General features: G+C 37.6%; 1 protein-coding gene across 1 annotated transcript in view; it reads right to left on the bottom strand.

The window, feature by feature from the left end:
- Positions 1-22,672, bottom strand: part of DZANK1 (double zinc ribbon and ankyrin repeat domains 1) — a 110,836-nt gene that overhangs the window by 1,737 nt on the left and 86,427 nt on the right. Inside the window, exons 16-20 of the mRNA XM_027840442.1 lie at positions 14,029-14,125; positions 13,372-13,466; positions 10,932-11,012; positions 9,464-9,591; positions 89-163 (exon numbers count right to left, since the gene is read on the bottom strand). Of these exons, the coding sequence (XP_027696243.1) occupies positions 89-163; positions 9,464-9,591; positions 10,932-11,012; positions 13,372-13,466; positions 14,029-14,125 (476 nt within the window). The remainder of the gene's footprint in view (positions 1-88; positions 164-9,463; positions 9,592-10,931; positions 11,013-13,371; positions 13,467-14,028; positions 14,126-22,672) is intronic.

The raw sequence follows: 22,672 nt of genomic DNA, 5'->3' as shown, positions 1-22,672 counted from the left end.
GGTTCTCTTTTCAGCCAGATTGTTTCTATGCCCACATTTCAGTTCCCTCTTTTCAATATCTGACTCACCCAAGAACCAATGAACTTACCTCAATAGAGCGGCTATGCATTTCTTTCCTTCTGGCCCCAGCAGACATGCTTCATGAAGAGCTGTGTTTCTGAGCCTGATTGGAGGAAGAGGAAAGTCTGTTTTACTCCTGAATAAGGCTTTGGTATCAACAGGAATACATACTGTGAGGAGAGGATGGGCACTAGTGGATAGGTACTGCATAACGCTAGGAACCAACATGGATTCTACCTCAAACTCTACCACTGACATACTCACTAATTGTGGAAGATCACATCAGTTTCCTCCTTTATCCTTTGCTTATAGAGAAGCTGTGAAGATGAATGAGTTTAAATTGCAGCGAGAAAGAGAAATCTTATAAATATTAATTTAAAAATGTTAATAGGAATAAATACATATGACCCTTGTATCAAAGACATCCTCCTTATACAAAGGGTATAGATATATATGTGTGTGTATGTCTCTACATATAAATATATGTGTGTGTATATATATATATATATATATACATATATATGTACACATACACATTTTGAGAACTTCTTACTTCTGTGATTTATTTGTCACTGTGCAGGTGAAATCTGGGAACTTCAGAAGATAGCACTCCTTCTAAGTTTCCCTTACAACCACTTATGCTTACAAGGCTTCAAAACATACAGTAAAAACCATAGAAAAAACTCACATCTGAGTCTATGGTGAGTCAAGAAATCCCTTTCTCTTTGAGGTGGGCCTCCACCTCTTCCTTACTCTAGGCACCTGTACTGTCCTTGTGATTTATAGTCCTATCCTGAACAGGGTCCCCAGCAGGAGAGTCAAAAGAAGTCACTGCTCCCCCTCAGTGACTTGTGTGGCTTCTTTAACTTATAATATTAGATTGGGTGAGGTTCCTAGTGAGGGAAAAGGGCTTAGGGTTCATTGTTTGATACTTTTTCACTGGCATGGTCCCTGACTGGTATTTCCACTCCAGCTCTGCTGTCTCTGCTTCATATTGCCTTCAGGGATGATGGGTCTATCTTGTCTTTGTCACTGTCCTCTCTTTCTCTCCACTACTGTTGTCTTCAGTTTTGCTTGGGTACTTGCTATGGTTCACTCTCTTGATCAGGAAATGGTGTCAGCTCTATAGCAGGTGGACCATGAAATGATTACACTAGAATCTCAACTTAGACTTTTTGGTGTTTCAAGAGCCAGGATTCCTCTCGGCCATTTAACACGCTGCTCCTTACACCTGGGTCCCATAGCCCTGCAATGTGGCCAAAGGATGTCTTTAGGTGAAGGTGGGAATTTCCTTTTACTCAAGTAGAATAAAACTGCTCTACTTAACCATAGACTGTTTCCCGCTCCTGACTGAGTTACAGTGAGTTGACTCCATTTCTTTCTTTTTTCTGGCTATCAGCACTTCCCAGTGGGTCTTTAATCTCTTTTTTAATGTCTATTTTTGTTTTTTAAAAATAATATATATTTATTAGCATAGTAGAAAATATATATAATTTATGAATACATAAATATATGAGTATAATATATAAGTATATGGGTACAGTCTCATTTTTCTTTTTCTTTTTACTGATGGGGTATACAATGTTTGGAGACCACTGCTTTTTGCAACTTGTTTCTTCTTGGTTTCTCTTTGGCTACCCCCACTCCCACCTACACTCCTTTGTTTTATGTATGTATGAATGTATGTATGTATATATGTATGTATGTATTTATTTAAATGAGACAATTGCAGTTAAGTGACCTACCCAGAGTCACATAGGTAGGAAGTATTATGTGTCTGAGGCCGGATTTGAACTCAGGTCCTCCTGACTCCAGGGCCGGTGCTCTATCCACTGCGCCACCTAGTTGCCCCCTACACTCCTTTCTTAATGATCATCTCTAGGGTCAGTCAGCCAAATACCATCTGGACTGTTAATGTACTGTTCTGATGAGAACAGATCTTGATTTCTAGTCACTGGCTTCAGTATGGTGAAATAACAGGCATTTTAGTCGTCCTGGAATCTTCCCCTTCTACCATCTGTTTTTCTTGCCCCTTAATTCAGAATATGGAAGCCACATGCCATGAGAATAATTCCTACCCTATTTTCTCTACCTCCCAGAAAAGCCTTCTCTTGGGCTTCCCATGTAAGAAGTAGTTGCCTCCTTTATGCTAGGGACCCTCGTGGCCACGGCCCTGGGAGAGCTCTGTTCTTATTCCACAGCTTCCTCTTGGCTTCAGACCACAAGAAACATAAACAGTGACTGGAACATAGTAGTGTTTATTAAATGCTTTGACTGACCCATACGCACTTTCTCTTGTTGTTGGAATCCTAGGGCAAATCCTTAACCTCATCCCTACTGCAACTGTTGGCCTAACTAGATGGTTAAAACTTAACAGTGACTTAGGCATCTGCAACAGCAGGAACATGGGCAAAATGTCTTCTTCCTTCTGGTCCCACATCATGTGCCTCTCCCTTCCCATGACCCAAAAGCTCTGGCAGGCACCTTTCAATGGGCTCCGTGCTCTAGGGCAGTGGATGGCAAGAGTGCCACTCTTCCCCAACTGCCTTTTCATTTTTAGGGGGACATTTAATGTTCCATTGGAGATATCAATGTTCAGCCTTGAAATACTCCATTCAGAAATTCTGCATTACTTTTGGCTATCTTCTCTCTTAATTGATCTGATTGAAGCAAATCCAACAGTCTCTTCTCCTTTATTGGTGAAGTTGACTTCTCTATGCTACTGCTGTAGAGTGACATCTGAGTGCCTTTTTCTATGGCAGTCATATGGGCTAGGCACCATGAAATCCAACCTGCCATATTCCTTTTCCTGGGCTGATCCTGGGATCTCCATGTTACTCTTAACTGCAGACCTTTCCTTTAGTCTCCCCTTCTCTTCTTAGAGCACTGGAGTTGGGAGATAGCAAGACCTAGATTTTGAATTTCACCTCAGAAACTACTGGTGTGACCTTGGAAAGGTCACTTAATCTCTCTTTATCTTCATTTTCTTCATCTGTAAAATTAGTGGATAATAGTCAATGCCCTCTAAAGTCCCTTCAGTCTCTAAATTCGATGACCCTCCCATTAAATTCCTGATTCTTGGACTCTAGGCTCACCGCTCTTTGTAAGATAGACATAACTGGGATATCCTTGGGGCAGATCAACTGTGGACTCTCTTTCCTGGTCCTCCTGTTGACTCTTCCTAGACATCTTACCGCCACACTATAATTGGTCACTCCCCATTCGTACATGCTTTCTATTCTCATTCTTTGGTTTTCTTCTTTATGTTTTATTCCTTTCATTGAGTCCATATTGTTCATTTTGCTTATTTATTCTCTAATATTATCCTCCTTTTTAATGATTTCCTCCTTAATGTCCCATTATGTATGATGTATTTTTACACCAAAGCGTATGTGAGCTTCTTTGTGTTTGTGTTCAACCTTCCTTTGACCAATTCAGATGAGAATGAGGCTTATTTGTTACCTACTTTATCCACCCACTGCTCTATGTTTTTATATTCTTCTCTTGTTGCTCAGTCATTCAGTTGCATCCGACTCTTTGTGACCCCATGAACTTTCCTTGGCAAAGTGTTAAGCCATTTTCACACTGTCACGAGTAAGCCAATATTCTACTGCAAGAAGTTTGGGTAAACCTTTCTCTCTAAAATCTTGACAGCCTCGTCTCATGGGTGGCACAAGAATATTTTAAAATGTCAATCATTTATACAATGTAAGCCCCTGCAGCATGTTGGGAAGACCCTTTGTGCAGGATTTATGAAAGAACATGGACAAAAGTCACACAGGATGAGGGAATTAGATGGGTTGCAAGCTCACCTTAACAGGATGTACCTATATTGGTGAGATCACAAGATCTCTCAAAGTATTATTGAAGTGAGCAAGAGACTTGGTGTTTCTGGAGATTCCAAGTGGAATACACACCTATTCCTTTGAGTCATGGGACCGTCTATCTTTCATGTCCTTTAACTACTTAAATAACTCAGCTAGCCAAGGTTCTTGATGCTGAGGAAAGTTAAATTGTATGGTTGGCCACTCTCCCCTTAAGCTTTGTCAGAGGAAATCCAAGATTAATCAGGTGATTGCCATTGTGCTAGGCAGTAAAAATGTCTGTGTATTTTCAAAGGGCAACTAATGAAAGACTGTGCTGCAGCAACAGACTTTCCTTTTATCAGCAAAAACTTAGCTATCACATCTCAAGACTGTTTTTTTTTAAACTATAAAATGAAGAAGTTGGACTATGGGCTCTAAGGTCCTTTCTAGCTCTAAATTTTATGAGCCTATGTTTTATGGTGGTGCTTTCCATGGTGCCAAATCAGTCTATTACCCCAATAACAGATAATTGTGTCCTATCTGAACCGCAATGAGTGATGGTGTGAGAGGAATTTTAAATATTTCATGTGTTGCAGCTCTAATCTTGGGACATTTTTCAGTTAAGGGGTTTTTGCCTTGGATGAAATTTTTTTTAGTATTATCAAAGCTTTTGGGAGTTTCCTTCTTTAAGATGAAGATTCACTTTCCTCATAATTTCTGGTGTCTAGGCTATCTTTTCTGAAGCCTTTCTTTAGTAGACTAACTCTTCTACTATGATCAAGTAAAGAGCTTCCACAACTTAATTTCATTGATTGATTTATCAGTGACTGACTACTTGCATTATCACTTAGGATACTGGAGAAATTCTGTTAATATGAAGACTTGAGAAAATGTAGCACAGAAGTGTGCACATAGCACCCACAAATGATTGTTAACTACAGAGAAGGATTTCACTCTGTGTTCTCAGGGTTAATGTGTTAGGGCACTGTTGGTCTCAAAGGGGGAAAAAAATCCCTCTACAGGTTTTTGGCTCCCAACAAAACAAATCTAGTTATACTCTAAGTGAATTCTGTGCTACGTTAGTTAGTATATATGGTGAGGGTCAGAGGCAAATAGGGTGGATGAATTTAAAATTCAAGTGAACTGATTTTGGGGACAGAGAGTCAGTTAACACATCAATGGGATGCTCTGTTCCATGAAAAGATTCCTCTCAAGCAAATGAGACTTCTAGTTTCCCCCAAACTAAGGGGTGGGGAAGAACTGAAATTCAATCTGTCCAAGTACACTGAATATGATTAGGTTACAATCTTCTTGCCAGGTATATCTCAGGGCACCAAATTTAAAGGGCAGCTCATAGAGCTTGTATTCCTCTAAGGAAGTGGCCCAGGTGAAGGTGATGGTCTTGGAGCTTGGATGGGGTAGAGTCAGTCACTGGATGGTAAGAACTGGTTTGAGTTTAGAGCTGGAGTCCTACTCCAGCTGGGAAAAAAATCTGATTCTAGACTGAATTTTCAGGGTTCATCTGGCTGAGGGTGAGAAGGAACACAGAAATATCAGGACCCAAGTTCTGATCTGGCCTAGAAAAAGGGAGAGAGGCCCAGATTGGACCCTTCAGTGGCAAAAACAGTACCCTTTTAGGGGTTATTTTGTGGCACATTTTCCCTAGATAGGAAGAGAAACCCAGCTACCAACTGGAACGGAAATTGAGAGTTGCGTTGGTCCTCTACTCCCAGAGGGGCAGGCCCTTCAGATGGGACAAGCGAATGAAGGGATACACAGAAATATTTTCATGGCTAAAAACTTGAGATGTTAGGCAGCAGAACTGTGGTAAAGTGTGGTGGGTCAATCAATCAACCAGCAAACATTTAATTGCCTACTATGTATCAGGCATTCTCAGAGTGGAGTGTTCAGTAGCCAGAGGCCCTGCAGGTGACATGAGCCATCTTGGTAAGGGTAGAGAAAGCTTCCTCAGATCTAGAAGTCTTCAGCTGTCTCTGAGGGTGGGGTAAAGGGAAGGGAAGAGGAGAGGAATAAATGCTTATTAAGGACCTATTATATGCCAGGAACTATGCTAAATGCTTTACAAATATTATTTAATTCTTACAACATCTCAGAGAGGTAGGAAAGGTCACTTCATGTGGCCAACCCCTCAGCCACAGGAACCTTTGCTCTTTCCTTCTGAGTTGTGCCCTCCTCACTTCTCCAACTTTCTTGCTGACTGGAGGATGCAGTGTGAGCTCAGTGCCAATATGTACCTGGAATTCAGACTGAGGTGACCAGTCACTTGGCTGCTTGTTCTGAGCTATGAAATCAAGGGCTACTGTTCTAGGAGAGCCAGTCCTCAGGAGGTGGGCATGAAGAGTCTAAATTTCAATAACTTGGCCAAAAAATCCCTGGACTAGGAGTCAGAACATTGGGGTTTTAGCACCCTCTCTGACACGAATTCTGGGTCTCTGGGTCTCTGCGGTTAAAGAGGGCTGGCCAATGTTGTTTCTAAGCAGTTCCAGTACTAACAGTCTGTGAATCTGAGATTTAGGATCCATCTGATTCTGCCTCTGCTCTGCCTCAATTTCAGTAAAGTTTGAATGATCTTCCTCTGTGACCAGGGGCAAGTCATTTCCCCTCTCTGGGGCTTAAATTGCCGTCTTCCATAAAATGGAGGTGTTGCACTAGATTAGGGGTTCCTAACTTGTGAATTTAGGGTTCACTTAGGTTAAGTGAACTTGCAAAGTTGTTTTAAAAAAATTTTCCTTACTATACTGTATTTCAATATATTTGGTTTCCTTTGTAATCCTCTGTATTTTATTTCATGCATTTCTTAAACTCTTCTACTTTATCCACTGGAGATTCAAATTAACAGGTAATAATTAAGAGAGGGAAAGAGAAGTTTGGTAAAAGCTTCCTGTAGATAGGATTTTAGTTGAAACTTACAGGAAGTTAGGTAGAGAAGAGGAGACAGCATTCCAGGCATAGAGAACATGCTCAAAGTCAAGAGTTGGAATGTGTTGTTGATGGAACAGCAAAGAGGCCAGTATCTTTCTTTAAACTGCTTCTTCCTTCTACTGCTCTACACTGTTTTATTACAGGACTATTGTTCATAATCTTTCATCATTTTTTTTTTCATAAAAGTTTTACAAGCAAATTTATATTTGAGTGGCAGCATAGTGAAGTGGACAGGGCACAGAAAGGCCAGGGTTCAAATCACACCTCAGACATTACTGGCAGTGTGATTCTGAATAAATGATTAAACCTCTCTGTGCCTCACCTTTCTCCTTCAGGAAATGAGAGGTTATGCCTCTATGACCAGGTCCTGTCCAGCTCTAGACCTATGATCCTATCATATTTTAAACTGGTACTGCCCTTGGCTGCCATGTTGTTCCACTTTGCACATATGTAATGCGGTTTTTAGGCCCTAGGTTTGTCAATTACAGAAATTTGTTTATATTGGTTAAATTTCTGTCTGAAATTGTTATAAACATAATTGATATCCTTTCCTCTATCTATTTCTCCTTTTTGGCAGTTTGTTCAAATAGGTCAGATTGGAATTGTTTTAAATGTGTAAATGCACTCCATATTTGTCTCATTTTTATTTCTTTCTAACTTCATATGGATTTTGATTCCTATTCGAGGATATCCTTGATGAAAATACAAGAAGGCTACAGGTAGATTTTCACAGCTGTTTTCCTGTAATAGATCACATCATCATAGTTACCCAAATGATTGAATAGTATGGTGAAGATAAAATCTCACTCTATTCACTGCTTATTGATTACAAACAAACATTTGGTGAAGTAGAACAAAATGTAGCCTTAGAGACTCTCCAGTAATAATGGATCTTTCATACACATGTAAAATCTAACAAGATTCCCTGAAATATGTGACCACGGAGATAACTTTGTTTACTGATCTGCTAAGTATCAACATCAAAAGAGAAATCAAATAGGGAGATAGATGCTCAAAGGTTATTTGCCAGTGTTAAAAAGGATGTCCTGTTGCAGCTTATCACCTAAAAAGATATGCATGTGAGAAGTGGTATAAGCATGTATGATAGGGGCCGGTAATATAGCAAGAACAGATGGAAAGCTTGCATTTTGCAATAATATCTAGGAGATAATTTTTAAAAGCTGCAAGGAGGCTTTGGCTTGTTGGGTGAAGGCTTTATGGGAAGATAAGCACATGAGTTATCAGGATAAGAGTATGGATACATTTCAATCTGTGCCAGCCAAACCAATGAAATCATGGATCCATTAAAGTATAAGAAGTAGTATTCAAAAATGGAGTTTTCCACCCTATATTCTAAAAACAATTTGGTAAGGGAGCAATAGAAGGAGAAAGCTGAGAGAGGTAGGAGATTAGGTAGCCCGTTCTTAGCAGGTATTCCTCCCATTTAGTAGACAGAGAATTTAAGATGAGTAAGTGATACATATACTCAAAATTATCTAGTTCATCAAGCAATACCACTGAGAACAGGATCCAGAATTCCTGATTTCTTTCTGTGCTTTATTCATTGACATTTTAAGGTAGACAATGATGCCTCCTTTATGAGATGTAATACGAACAATTAAAATCTTGATGATACATTTGGGCCTTGTGATCCTAGATAAATCACTTAACTTCTTAAAAGACCAGGCAACTCTCTTAAGCTATAAATTACAGGCAAGCGCTGATCTGAATCAACAGTTTCCTTATCACAAGTTCCCTGTACCAGTGAAATCACAAGTTGAGACTGAAAAAAAAATTAAAAAAAAAAAAAACTTAATAAAATTTTAAGAAATTTGTTTTATCCTTCAGATGTTTGTGGGCCATATTTGTGAGCCTGTATTGGAGGGCCATAAAAGAGTACAAACTAATAAGTTAAAATTTAAACTAAAGGCAGTTTTTTTTTAAATGTTCATTTAATGAGTTCTACGGAAAACCTACTGAAAATAAGTAAATAGGTAAGTCCTTTTTTTTTTTTCTTTACCCACTTTTGGAAGGTTAAAGAAAACAACCTTTTCAATACAGAGAGGCAGCTTGGTGTAGTGGAGAGAGGATCTGCATTGTGGTGAGGAAGGTTTGGGCTCAAGTATTGCATCTGACACATAACCACTTTGTGACTGACTATGTGGCCAGTCCCTAAATCTCTCAGTGCTCCAGGTAATGCTAAGATGGGAAAGTTACCATAGGCCAAGGTCCCCCGCTGCATCTTGGGTCATCTCCAGTTGTCCTGATCTATATCTAGCCACCAGACCCAGATGGCTCTGAGGAGAGAGTGAGGCTGGCGACCTTGCACAGCTCTCCCTCCCTTAAATCCAGTTCACTTACATGTCATGGCATCACCTCCCTGACGTCATGGTCCTCTTGGAGAACGAAGGGCAACAATAACAACAACAACAATAACCATACTGGAGGGAAGTTCCTTATACCTATGAGAACATAGGTCTGGACAGAAACATTTTCAATGATCAAGTGACTTTAACCATCTTTAAATCATTTAAATTGAATAAGATTGTAGTTTTCTTTTCATTACGCCAAAGGAAAGTCCTAGAATATTTTTAGATGGTTGCTAAAGAAAATGAGAATGCTCCAGCTAATGCTATTCAGTTGGGGTTACTTACGGTCCTGACTGATGGTCAATGTCTGCGCCTTTTTGCAGAAGAACTGGTATTGCTTCATGGTGCTTATTTAAAACAGCCACAGTTAAAGAAGGTCTGTCTTCATGATTGGTGCAGTTGGGATCAGCTCCCTGCAATGGACAGAAGAGGAGATATTTTAATAAAAACTCTGTAGTCCAACTAATAGTACTGTGAGGTGATTCCAGAGATTGGTAAAACATAACTGTTCATGGACTAAAGGAGAGGGACTTCAAGAGTTAAAATCAGGCCCACAGGAGACATGAATGTATGAAGGAAGAAATGCTGATTCTGTAAAATAGAGAAGGCAACTCGATTTGTGGTTTCTTAAGTTATAGGAAAGAGGATTTCCTGGCTCTTGAGCTAGGATTACAAACTTTCTTTCAAAAGAACCCTCAGGGCAGGTGCTGAAGTTGTGCTTAGAAAAGTGTGAACTTGGAAACCGTTCATACCCTTTCAGCCAGAAATCTTACAACTAGCTATATATTCCAAAGAGGTAAAAAACAGAAGGGTTCCACATATAACAAAACATTCATCACAGCACTTTTGTGTCAGGAAAAACAATAACAACTGGAAACAAAGAGGGTAGCCATTGATAAAGGAATGACTGAACAAATTCTGGTTTATGACATAACAGAACATTACTCTGCCTTATAAAAAGACAAATAAGAGGAATTCAGAGACATGTAAAACAAAGAAAATAGAACCATGTTACAAATATACATAATAATTACAGTAATGTAATAAAAACAATAACAAAAGCAGCTGTTTATTAATTTCAATGACCAATCTTGATCTCAGAGAGAGATAATGAAATATACTCTCCTTTTTTTAGCATAGAGGCAGGAGACTATTGGTGCATAATGTATCGAATGCTTCCAGACAAGTTTGCTCTTTTGGTTAGTTCTGTGGTTTTTCTTTGTTACAAGAGAAATTTCTGGGGGTGGGGTGGCTGGGAGGGAGAGTATATAGGCAAATGAATGTGGTATTAAAAATAGCCGTCATTAAATCTATTTTTCTTTTTCTTTCTTTCTTTCTTTCTTTTTTTTTTTGGAGGCAATTGGGGGTAAGTGACTTGCCCAAGGTCACATAGCTAGTAAGTGTCTGAGGTCAAATTTGAATTCAAATCTTCCTGATCCAGGACTGGTGCTTTATCCACTGCCTCCTTGGCTTCCTATACAATTTGCTTGCTGCCTCCAGGAAATCTTTTTTAAACACATATGTCAAATTTCCTAAAATTGTGCATATTGCCACTGTATTATTAAAACTGAAAGTAGGTATCATTTAGCATAAAGTTTTTAATCTAGTCGTTAGATCCAATATTAAAACAACTTTTTAATTTAACACATTGGGCTTAAAACAACACTGAACAATTGTTATTAGACACAAATAGACAGGAAGCCGTATGTTCAGCAGTTTTGAAGAGGGCCTTTGTTGTTATTATTATACTTACTTCATCAAGCATTTGTTCAATCATAAAGATTCTCCCATCTCCTTTTAGACTTATTTCCTTCAGAAGGTGTCTACTCTCAGCCTACAGAAACACAGAACGTGGTTTATAAATATTCTCTTCTGAGTGATACCTTTCCAATCTCTATTTCAGGCCGAATGTTGGGAACAAACCTCCTGACATGTCAGTGGCTTAAAGATTAAAGTGGTATTGAAATAGGTTTACTTCAATCACCAACTTTGGCAAGTTATCATGGGACCACAAATAATGATAGAGGAGCTGAGAACTTGGTGGCATAAAGGAAATAAGCATTAATTAAGCATTTACTGTGAGCCAGGCACTGTGGTAAGCACTTTACAAATGTCTTGTTTGTTCTCACAACAAGTCTGCAAGGTAGATGGTATTATCATCATCCTCATTTTACAGCTGAGGAAACTGAGGCAGTCAGAAGTTAAGTGATTTGCTTGGGGTCACACAGCTACTAATTAACTGAGGCAGGATTTGAACTCAGGTCTTTCTGAGTCAGGCCCAGCACTCTATCCACTGCCTCACTAGCTTCTTAACAATGAGCCAGTGATATGGCTGTTGGTAAACAAATGGAAGTGGTTAGCATAAAATGGCTAGTTATAAAATCAGTGCCTGAATTATTTTTGGTCTCCTTTTAAGTCCTTTGTGTTTTCAGCATTTTCTCTACAAGTAAAATAAAGGTAATCCTGCACCATGTTTTCATTTTTACTATGAGTACTTGTATGGGACCTAAGGGAATCCTTTGACCCACATCTACAGAGATGTTAACATGGTAGGGGTCATAAAAGGCTAACGAGAGAACAATCTCTTTCTTACGGGTCATTCCCTAAGATCGGACTCTGTCTTTGTAGACACAAAGTTTGGGTTTACATTTAACAAAAGCTTTTATTTCTTAAAGTTAGAAAGGAACCTATTTAGGAGAAAAGGGAGTAGGAATGATCTCTAATAGCATTAGTAGATAAAAAAGACTCAAAAGAAAAAGGGGTTAAGCACAGTGAAGGAAAAAAGAGACTATGATAATAGTAAAGAAACACCTCAGCAGTTACATTATAAAATAGCATTAGTGACTCCATTTTGCCTTTATCCACCATTTTGTGAAGTTAAGTTTGTTAGTTACCCAATTTTGGAGAAGTTCACAAGATTATTCCCCCTCCCAACGGTCACCCAACTTAAAGAATATCTCGACTTCCCTTTATACAGTCTATGGTCCAGCTAAACTGGCCTTCTTGCTATTCCTCGCACCCTCTTTGCCTTTGCTCTGGCTGTCCCCACCAAACAGAGCTTGAAATGGATTCTTACCTCCCCTCTGCTCCTTAGAACCCTTATTTCCTTCAAAATTCAGCTCCAATGTGACCTTCTATGTGAAGTTTTTCCTGTTCCTTCCAGTTGCTATTAGACTATGAGCTCCTTGAGGGCAGGGATGATCTTTTGCCTTTCTTTGTATCCCCAGTGCTTACTTAACACTGTGCCTGGCACTTGGTAGGTGCTTAATAAATATTTATTGATTGACTGTAAGCCTCCCCCCACATTATCTGTATTTATTTTGAATATAATTATACACAAATATGTTGTCTTCCTTGAGGGAAGGAAGTGTTTCATGTTTGTCTTTGTGTCCCCAGTGCCTGGCAATATATGACATTGAGCAGGAGCTTGCTAAATGTCTGTTGGTTGACTAGTTGTTTAAAAGATTCCTTCTGTATGTATGTCCCTAGGCTTCTAAGACAGACCCTCTCATGGAGGAGAGGGATTAAGATCTTGGCAGATGTTCAATTCCAAGGCTCATTCACTAGAACAACTCTGAACTCTATGACTTGGCAAAAACTACCCACAAAGGGCAATCCAACAATGCTACCACAGAGAGCAAATTTTTTCTCTGCCACTTATTAGTTGTATCATGTTGGGCAAGTAATTATACTTCACTGAACTTCCATTTCCTAATTCATAAAATGGGAATAATAAGATTTTCATTCACTTACCTTACAAGGTGGCTATGCAGAAAGTACTTTGAGCTAATATTTCTAAATGTCGTTTGGGTCCTTCAAAAGATTTTTGTGATTAGTTCTCTTTTTAAGAGGTCTTTCAAACAGTTTCTAAGAATTTGAGAGATTAATAGGCAGAATTGTACAATGGGAAAAAAAGCTAAATTGGATGAAAATTGAGGAGATATGAATATTAGTTCTTACAGTGCTCAGGTTAGTGATTTAGATCATCATTTAATCTCTTTTGATTTGTTTCCTTATCTGTAAAATAAAAAGGTTGGACCAGTTGACTCTTAAGGTCTCTTCTACTTCCTAAAATTTTGGGATTCTGTTTATTAAATGTACTCATTTTCTACCTCTCCATTTAATTGTTGCAAATGGCAGTGCTATCCCCTGCACTAGAGAAGGCAATCACAAAGAATAAGGGTTGTACATACTGAAAGAAGGTCTTCCTTTCCTTGAAATGGTCTTATCGTCTTTTTATTCATTATGTCCCTTGTAGAGTCTGAGGTGCTTTGGTTGTTTTCATTTACTAAAGAAGAACATGAAAGAGTTAAGATTCAAAGAAATATTCTCTCCTTGTAGTCCAATGGCAGATGAGGCAATCTATGTTCAAGGGAGTGGTGGGGAATAAAGAAAATTAGATAGGAGAATCTGCTCCATTAACCCTGTAAGAAGAGTCCCTACAATTTCCTCATGAAGTTTTCTTTTACCCAAGCTCCCAAACTTCATCATCCTGTTTCTGGGGCATTTTGGCTGATATATCTTTATTTGTTTTTTATTTGTTTTTGTTTTTTGGCTAGGCAATGGGGTTAAGTGACTTGCCCAGGGTCACACAGCTAGTAAGTGTTATGTGTCTGAGGTCGGACTTGAACTCAGGTCCTCCTGAATCCAGGGCGGGTGCTCTATCCACTGCGTCACCTAGCTGCCCCTGATATAGCTTTAATTCCAAGGAAACGTCAACTAAGCAGAAGGGTGTCAATATATGAGTTATTGTAGTGGGTGGTTAAGTACATTATTTTCAGGTGCCTGTTGCCATTATCAAGTTTTATGAGACACTCTTAATTTGTTGAAAACATTAAGGGAAAACTCACCTGCACGCAATTGGCTACCATAATGTCCATTTTGACCTTCTGTTGCTGTGCTTGGAAAATGCCTGTCATAATTTACTGGCTTGTTGGTAGAAATATTCTGGCAAATGACATAAATAGTGCATTTTAAAAGATAACCCTGAAATTTTTTTTCTTACTGAGCACACAGTGATAGCTAATTCATTTTTTTAAAAAGGCAATGTTTGAAACAAAAAGAAGCAGTGACAAATAAAAGTTAGCAAATTAATCTTCAAAACAATGAGCTTCTATATAATATGTACATAAAATATGTATTTAGATTCAGTTAATATTAAGAACTATTAGAATACCAAAGGAAAAAGAAAGCCTAGAGAATCCAGAGCAGATAACCATGATGACAGAAACTTCAAAACTAACTGAAAGACATCAAATTTTAAAAAGGTATTATATATTAATTTGGACAAGATAATAATGGTTGCAAGAAAGGATCAAGCTCCAGTATTGACAGTTAGAACATCAAGTAGATGTGATATATTTAAAAGGAGATGAAGAATACTTCAGGTTCTAAAGGAACTGAAACGATCTGCCAACAAATTTCCACAGCTACAAAAACCATTACCACTATCAGTGGAGATAAGAAAACTTATAAAAAGATTTTTAAGAGTTAGGTGGATTAGAATGTTAAGAAAGGTAAAGGCAAAAAATGTAAAGTAAAATCAATGAGTAAATTAGATTATATACAATCTATATACATATAGTACAATTACATACATATTATATACATATATAAACAATTATATACATATAATAAAATTATATACATAGTAGAAACATGTCTTTTCACAAATGGTTTCTCTCTACAAAGATATGGCAACAAAGTGTAGGTAAGAGACAGTGCTGTGGAGAAAGGAGACCTAACCCCTGAAAGCTAGATTGTATATCACCTCTAGCAATGAACTTAAGGCTTATTTTCTTAATGAGAGAAACAAATAAAAAATAATTCAAATAGCTATGTTAAGATACAAGTTATATGTTGATGTTTAAAATATTTTTAAAAAGTAGATAGGTTATCTTCTGATTCAGTGTAAAGGAAAACAAAACATTTAAAGTCAATGTAGAAATTAGGGAGATATGTACTCTATGTGACACTGGGCAATTCATATAACCTCTCAGTAGCCCCAGGAAACTCTCTGACACAATCAGGTAGAAGGGTATGCAGAAAAGTTGTTTATCTGCATTGGTAGAATGCGTTGCCTAATGGGTCATTCCCTTCCCTGATGAAATCATAGGTCCAAACCCCAAATATCAAATCAGAACTAAAAGAAACCTGAACACATGGAAATTTGAGACAAGATTATAGATTTAGAGCTGCAAGGATTTCTCGGGCCATTTAGTCCAATACTCTTGTTTTACAGATGAGGAAACAGGCTTGGTGATTAAATGACTTGCCCAGGATCATATAGGCAGTGAGCAATAGTCAAAGCAGGTACTTGGGAACTCTGAACTCCAAATCTAGCATTGTTTGTATCACACCAAGTAGTCTCTGGAATAAATATAGAAAACAATGCTGTATATTTAAAAAATCTAATCACTGATTTTGTGAATATGCATTAAGTCCTTTGTAACATTGGGGGCCACTCCCTGAATTATGTCTCACTATAGCAAGTTGTGGTCTTCACATGACTCCTTTAAAAAAATTTATTTTTCAGTTAATCGGCATTTATTTTCTCACTCCCTCCTCCATTGGAAAAAAAGAAAAAACAAAGTTCTTATTACAAACATTCATAGTCTCCATGTTGACTGTTTTCAATATCCTCTCCCAACCTCTCTGCTCATCTCCAATCTTACATCTCCAACTGCTTTTCATATAGATACTCGAACTACATTCGTCTAGTAGACATCTTAAATTCAACTTGTCCAAAACTGAACTTATTATCTTTCTCCCTAAACCCTGCTCTGCCCAGCCCCCACCCCAAATTTCCTACTACTGTAGAAGGTAGCACCATCCTCCAAGTCCTTCAGGTTTACAACCTAGGAGTCATCCCTGACTCCTCACTATCTCTCTCCCCCATATCCAATCTGTTGCCAAGGTATGTTGATTTCATCTTTGCAACATCACTTGAATATGTTCCCTTCTCTCCTCTGACACTGCCACCACCCTGGTGTAGGCCCTCATCATCTCATTCCTGGACTATCATGATCCACCAGATCTGCCTGCCTCAAGTCTCTCCCTACTCCAATCTATCCTCCATTCAGACAGAAAAGTGATTTTCTTTTTATTTCTCCCCCCCCCACTTAATAGTATTTTGTTTTTTCCAATTACATGTAGAGATAGTTTTCAACATTCAATTTTTATAAGATTTTGAGTTTCAAATTTTTCTCCCTCTTCTTCCCCCTCCCCAAGACAACAAGCAATCTGATATAGGTTATACATGTACAATCATTTCAAATATATTTCCACATTAGTTATGTTGCGGAAGAAGAATCAGAACAAAAGGGAAAAACCACGAGAAAGAAAAAACAAAAAACAAAAAAAATGAAAATATACTTCAATCTGCATTCAGATTCCACAGTTCTTTCTCTGGATGTGGACAGCATTAAGTGATTTTTTAAAACGCATGTCTGATCACAACACCCTCCTACTTTGTAAACTCCAGTGGCTCCCTATTGCCTTCAGGATTAAACACAAAATGCTATGTTTGGCATTTAAACCTCTTCACAACCTAGCCCCCTCATATCTTTTCTGATCTCCTTATACCTCATTCCCTGACGTGTATTCTTTGATTCAGGATACTGGCTCCTGGCTGTTCCAGGAATAAGACAATCCATCTCTTGGCTCTGGGCATTTTCTTTGGTTGTCGTCCATGCCTGGAATGTTCTCCCGCCTCAGCTTTGCCTACGGACCTCCCTGGCTTCCTCTAAGTCCCAACTAAAATCCCATCTTTTATTGGAAGCCTTTTCCAATGCCTCTTAATTCTACTGCTTTTCCTTCTGTTAATTATTTCCTATTTATCCTTATTTGTATATATCTGTTTGCATGTTGTCTCCTACATTAGATTGTAAGTTCCTTGAAAAGAGGAACTGTCTTTTACTCTTTTTGTATCCCCAGTGCTTAGTACAGTGCCAGGCACATAGTAGGCTCTTAATAAGTGTTCTTTGTTTGATAACTGACTGAAACAAATTCCCACATTGGTCATGTCCAAAAATATTTCTCATTTGGCATCTTAAATCCATCACTTCCTTGTCAAAAGCTAGTATTATTTACTTTCTTAGGGTCCTAGAGGTAACCCTGAGCATTTGGGTTTCTAATACTATTAATCATTAGCCCTGTCCATTATGTCTCCTACTAACAATTATCGAGCAGATTAGTAGACATTTAGAAAAGATATTTACTAAGGAGGTTGAGTAAGAATAGTTTATACAAAACATTATCCCCAAATTCTGGGGCATACTCACAAATATACACAAATCCATGGAAACAGTAGACTCAAACTTAGAGTACAATGATAGTAAGAAACACTGTTAGGATTCATGTAAGGTAAAGGGATAATTCACAACTACTGTTGCTTTGTGGCCTGGATGTTTTTTTTTTTTTTGTTTTTTTTTTTTTTTTTAGCTAAGCAATAGAATTAAGTGACTTGCCCAGGGTCACACAGCCAGTAAGTGTCAAGTATCTGAGGCTGGATTTGAACTCAGCTCCTCCTGACTCCTTCCTTCCCTAGATGGCACACAATCTGATATAGCTGATTATCTCTTTTGATTAGGTCTAGTTTTGCTTTTGCTTTGTCTGAGATCATAATTGCTATTCCTGCCTTTTTTACTTCAGCTAAAGCATAATCGATTCTGTTCCAGCCCTTTATTTTAACTCTGTGTGTGTCTTTCTGTTTCAAGCATGTCTCTTGTAAACAACATATTGTTGGATTCTGATTCCTAATTCATTCTACTATCCATTTCTATTTTATGGGTTATGGGTTAGCTCATCCCATTCACAGTTATGATTACTGTATATTTCCTTTGATGCTATTTTTTTTGTCGTTTTCTTTTTATCCTGTCCCTCCTTAAAAGTCTGTTTTGCTTCTGACCTTAATCTGCCCTTCCTTTTATCATTCCCCTCTCCCACAACTCTTATCTCCTTCTCCTCCCATTTCCATATTGGGTAAGATAGATTTCTATACTCAACTGAGTGTGCATATATGTTCTTCTCTCTTTGAATAAATTCTGAGGAGAGATTCAAGTATTGCCCACTCCTCCCCATTTCCCTCTCCACTATAAAAACTTTTTCTTGTGTGCCTCTTTTATCTGAAAAAATTTTCCTCATTCCACCACTCCCTTCCTTCTTCTCCCAGTGCATTCCTCTTTCTCACCCCTACATTTTTTTTTTTTTGGAGATTATCCCTACACAAATGACTAATACCCATGTCCTCTATGTAGACTCCTTCTGACTGTCCTAATAATGATAACGTTGGTAGGAGTTACATATATCATCTTCCCATAAAGGAATGTAAACAGTTTAACTTTATTGAGACCCTTATGATTATTCTTTCATGTTTACCTTCTCATGGTTCTCTTGAATCTTCTGTTTGAAAGACAAATTTTGTATTTTGCTCTGGTCTTTTCATCAGGAATGCTTGGAAGTTCTCTGTTTCAGTAAATGTTCATTCTTCCCCTTGAAGGATTAAACTCAGATTTGCTGGGCAGGTTATTCTTGGCTATAATTCTAGTTCCTTTGCCTTCTGGAATATCATATTCCAAGCTCTCCATTCCTTTAACATAGAAGCCATTAGATTTTGTGGGATCCTGACTGTGGTTCAATGATATTTGAATTATTTCTTTCTGGCTACTTGCATTATTTTCTCCTTGACATGAAAGCTCTGAAATTTGGTTATAATATTCCTGGGACTTTTCATTTTGGGATTGCTTTCAGGAGGTAATTGGTGGGTTCTTTCCATTTTTATTTTACCATCTGGATCTAAGATATCAGTGCAGTTTTCCTTGATAATTTCTTGAAATATTATGTCTGGGCTTTATTTTTTATCATGGCTTTCAGGTACTTCAATAATTCTTACATTATCTCTCCTCAATCTATTTTCTAGGTCAGTTGCTATTCTGATGAGGTATTTAATATTTTCTTCTATTTGTTCATTCTTTTGATTTGATTTTATTGTTTCTTGAAGTCTCATGGAGTCACAAGCTTCCACTTGTTGAATTCTAATTTTTAAAGAATTATTTTATTCAGTGAACTTCTGTTTGTTTTCAGGCAATTGGGGTTAAGTGACTTGCCCAGGGTCACACAGCTAGTAAGTGTCAAGTGTTTGGTATGAGGCCGGATTGGAACTCAGGTCCTCCTGACTTGAGGGCCATTGCTCTATGCACTGTGCCACCTAGCTGACCCCTATTCAGTGAACTTTTGCACCTCTTTATCCATTTGGCCAATTCTGCTTCTTAAGGAGTTCTTTTCTTTTTTACTATTAGACCAGTTCTGTGTGTGTGTGTGTGTGTGTTTTTAAGAGATGCTATTTTCTTCTGTGTGTGTGTGTGTGTGTGTGTGTGCGCGCGCGCGTGCGCCTCTAACCAGGCTGTTAATTCTCTTTCTTTCCTTTTTTAAAAAATTATTTATTTATTTATTTGTTTATTTTTAGTTTTCAACATTCACTTCCATAAGATTTTGAGTTTTAATTTTTCCCCTCTCTCCTCCCCCTTCCCAAGACAGCATGCAATCTGATATAGGCTCTACTTGCACACTCATATTAAGCATATTTTCACATTAGTCATGATGTACAGAAGAATTAGAACTAATAGGACGAACCACGAGAAAGAAGAAATAAAACAGCAAAAGAAAAGGAGAGCAAATAGTATGTTTCCATCTGCATTCAGATTCCATAGTTCTTTCTCTGGATGTGGATAGCATTTTCCATCATGAGTCTTTTGGAGTTGTCTTGGATCCTTGCATTGCTGAGAAGAGATACATCTATCAAAGTCATTCATTGCACAATGTGGCTGTTACTATGTACAGTGTTCTGGTTCTGTTCATTTCACTCAGCATCAGTTCATGTAAGTCTTTCCAGGTTTTTCTGAAGTCTGCTTGCTCATCATTTCTTATAGCATAATACTATTCCATTACATTCATATACCACAACTTGTTCAGCCATTCCCCAATTGATGGGCATCCCTTCAATTTCCAATTCTTGTCATTAATTCTCTTTCAACATTCTCATTTCTTTTCCCAATTATCACTCATCTCTTTCTTTGACTCTTCCAGGAACTGTTGCAGGCTTAGGGTCCAATCAGCATTTTTCTTTGAGGCTTTGTTTGAAGCTGGTTTCACATTATTGTTTTCTTCTATGTTCATGTCTTGGTCTTCCCTATAACTATAGTAGCTTTTTATGGTCAAGTTCTTTTTCTGTTGTTTGCTCATTTTTCTAGACTATTTTTTGACCTCAAACTTTATGTTAAAGCTCACCTTCTTCCTTTACAACTAATATGGGTATATAAGCAGCAATTAACTTCATAGTAGTTTCCTTGCTTAAACTCACCATAAGAAGCAACAGGCAAGTAGACCAAATATCCAGTGATATTATGTCTTTGGTGACACAATGAAAATTAACTTCACAAACTCCTTTACATGCATCTCCCCAGAAGACCTATGAGGGTATTGTCCCATTCAGTTCTAACTTCTTTATATCTTTTGGTGTCATTTATAGTCAGGGTGTCAATATGGATGTGGTTCAGTTCCTTCAGTAGTATAATAATTCATTAGTCATTACATAAAGAATCTACAGTAAGGAACTTATACTTTAATACTCCAGTATATCTACAATCTCATTAATATGGGTATGCTCCCTCAATCAGTGTAAGTCACAATTCATCCACACATTCTCATCTTATGCAATTATTGTCTATAGCTTCCCTAGAGTATCTACCTAATATGCCAGAAGCATTCCTTTAGTTGTTTGTTTTACATTTTGTGTGTTCTAGGGAAGCACTTAAGACTATCCATCTACTATTTCTTGCTTTCATTATATGACCATCCCAAGTCATTGTACAATAATACATTTACTTGGTGATATCCCTCCCAAAATTTTGACTGCCCAAGGTATCATTAGTAATAGATCTCCACCTACTTATGCCTATCTGGGTTACATATAATTCTGACTCTTTACTGACTGTAATGTTCCATGATTTGTAGCAATATATTACCAGAAGAAGGTTGTTGTTTAAAAAATGCATTTTTGTTTCATTGAGCATCTTAGGGTCACTGAAAGAACTGCACAATTTTCCAAATATAATCTAGGATGTTTTCTTATCTCGTGATTCAATTCTAGGCCCAGCACATCTGCAGTGTTATCCTAACTCATTGAATTGGCCATCCAGTTGCATGACATAGCATAGACCAGTGTTCTCCAGGGTGAAAACTACTGAGGGTGCTCAAAATGATTCACTTTGGTATAAGAAAAAAAAATTAGAGCTTCTATTTATATATTTCCTATTTTTTTTTAAAAAAGAAAGGAAGCTTTACTAACATTTATTACACAGAATCACAGTGGTGACCTCACTTTGTCCATATGTCAGATGGATAAGCGTTATATACAGTATATGAAGTATTTTAAGGGAAGAATGGAGTTCCACAAAATGACAGGGTTGACAGTGACATCCTCATTCATTTATTTTCAGTGTAATGGATTGAATTTACATACATTTGGTTAAGTGAATCTATAGATTTCATTATTTAGTTTTAACTAAATTACATATCACACAATGGATATGTTGCTTTAAAAGATTTTTTGCAAAGAAACCATAGGTTTAAGGACATACTAATAATGGGAGCACAACATTACCAACATCAAGAAAATGGCAGAGCTGACTCTTCTAGTCTTAGCGGCAGCCCTTCATGAGGCACGTTACAAAGTAAAAACAATAAAGATTAAATCAGAACTGATAAAAAGTAAGCCCAAACAATTTGAAACTATCAAAATTATGATATTAAATATGGGTTTATATCCACTGTTAATAGTTAATCTCACCTTAAGTAATTAATGATACTACAAAACCATTACAATTAGCAAGTTATTTAAAAAAACATTCATAGTCATGAATAACTTTTCCATTGTTATTCAAAGTCATGTAATAATCCAGTGCCATACCAAATTTCACTGAAGATAAATGTTTATGAGTCTTTTTTTCTTTTTGAGGTTTCTTATTTAATACAGAAAGACAAAAGTCAGATACCACTGGAGAAACTCATATGCTTATTGCCATAGTAAAAATGGCTGAAATGATACACGGAAAACAATACTGTGCCAAACTAAAAATCGATCCTTTGTCAGAAAATACTTTTGGAAGATGTATAGAAAACGTTGTTGAAAATTAGAAGAAATGTGTAGAAAATTACACAGTGTGGGAAGTTTGCTTCCCACAGAGTTGGATGAAAAGTACAAATGTGTCTAACATGATTCCTTCTTGTTACTGTTGTTGAGTTGTTTCAATTGTGTCTGACTCTTTGTGACCCCATTTGAGGTTTTCTTGGCAAAGATACTGCAGTGGTTTGACATTTTCTTCTCCAGTTCATTTTATAGATGAGGAAACTGAGGCAAACAGGGTTAAGTGACTTGCTAGGATCACACAAGTAGTAAGTGTCTGAGGTCAGATTTGAACTCATGAAGATGAGTCT

This window comes from Vombatus ursinus, unplaced genomic scaffold, assembly GCF_900497805.2.
Source record: "Vombatus ursinus unplaced genomic scaffold, bare-nosed wombat genome assembly UNPS02014841.1, whole genome shotgun sequence".
Lineage (NCBI taxonomy): Eukaryota > Metazoa > Chordata > Mammalia > Diprotodontia > Vombatidae > Vombatus > Vombatus ursinus.
The sequence above is the reverse complement of the archived record's forward strand: the minus strand, read 5'-3'. Positions and strand labels throughout refer to the sequence as shown.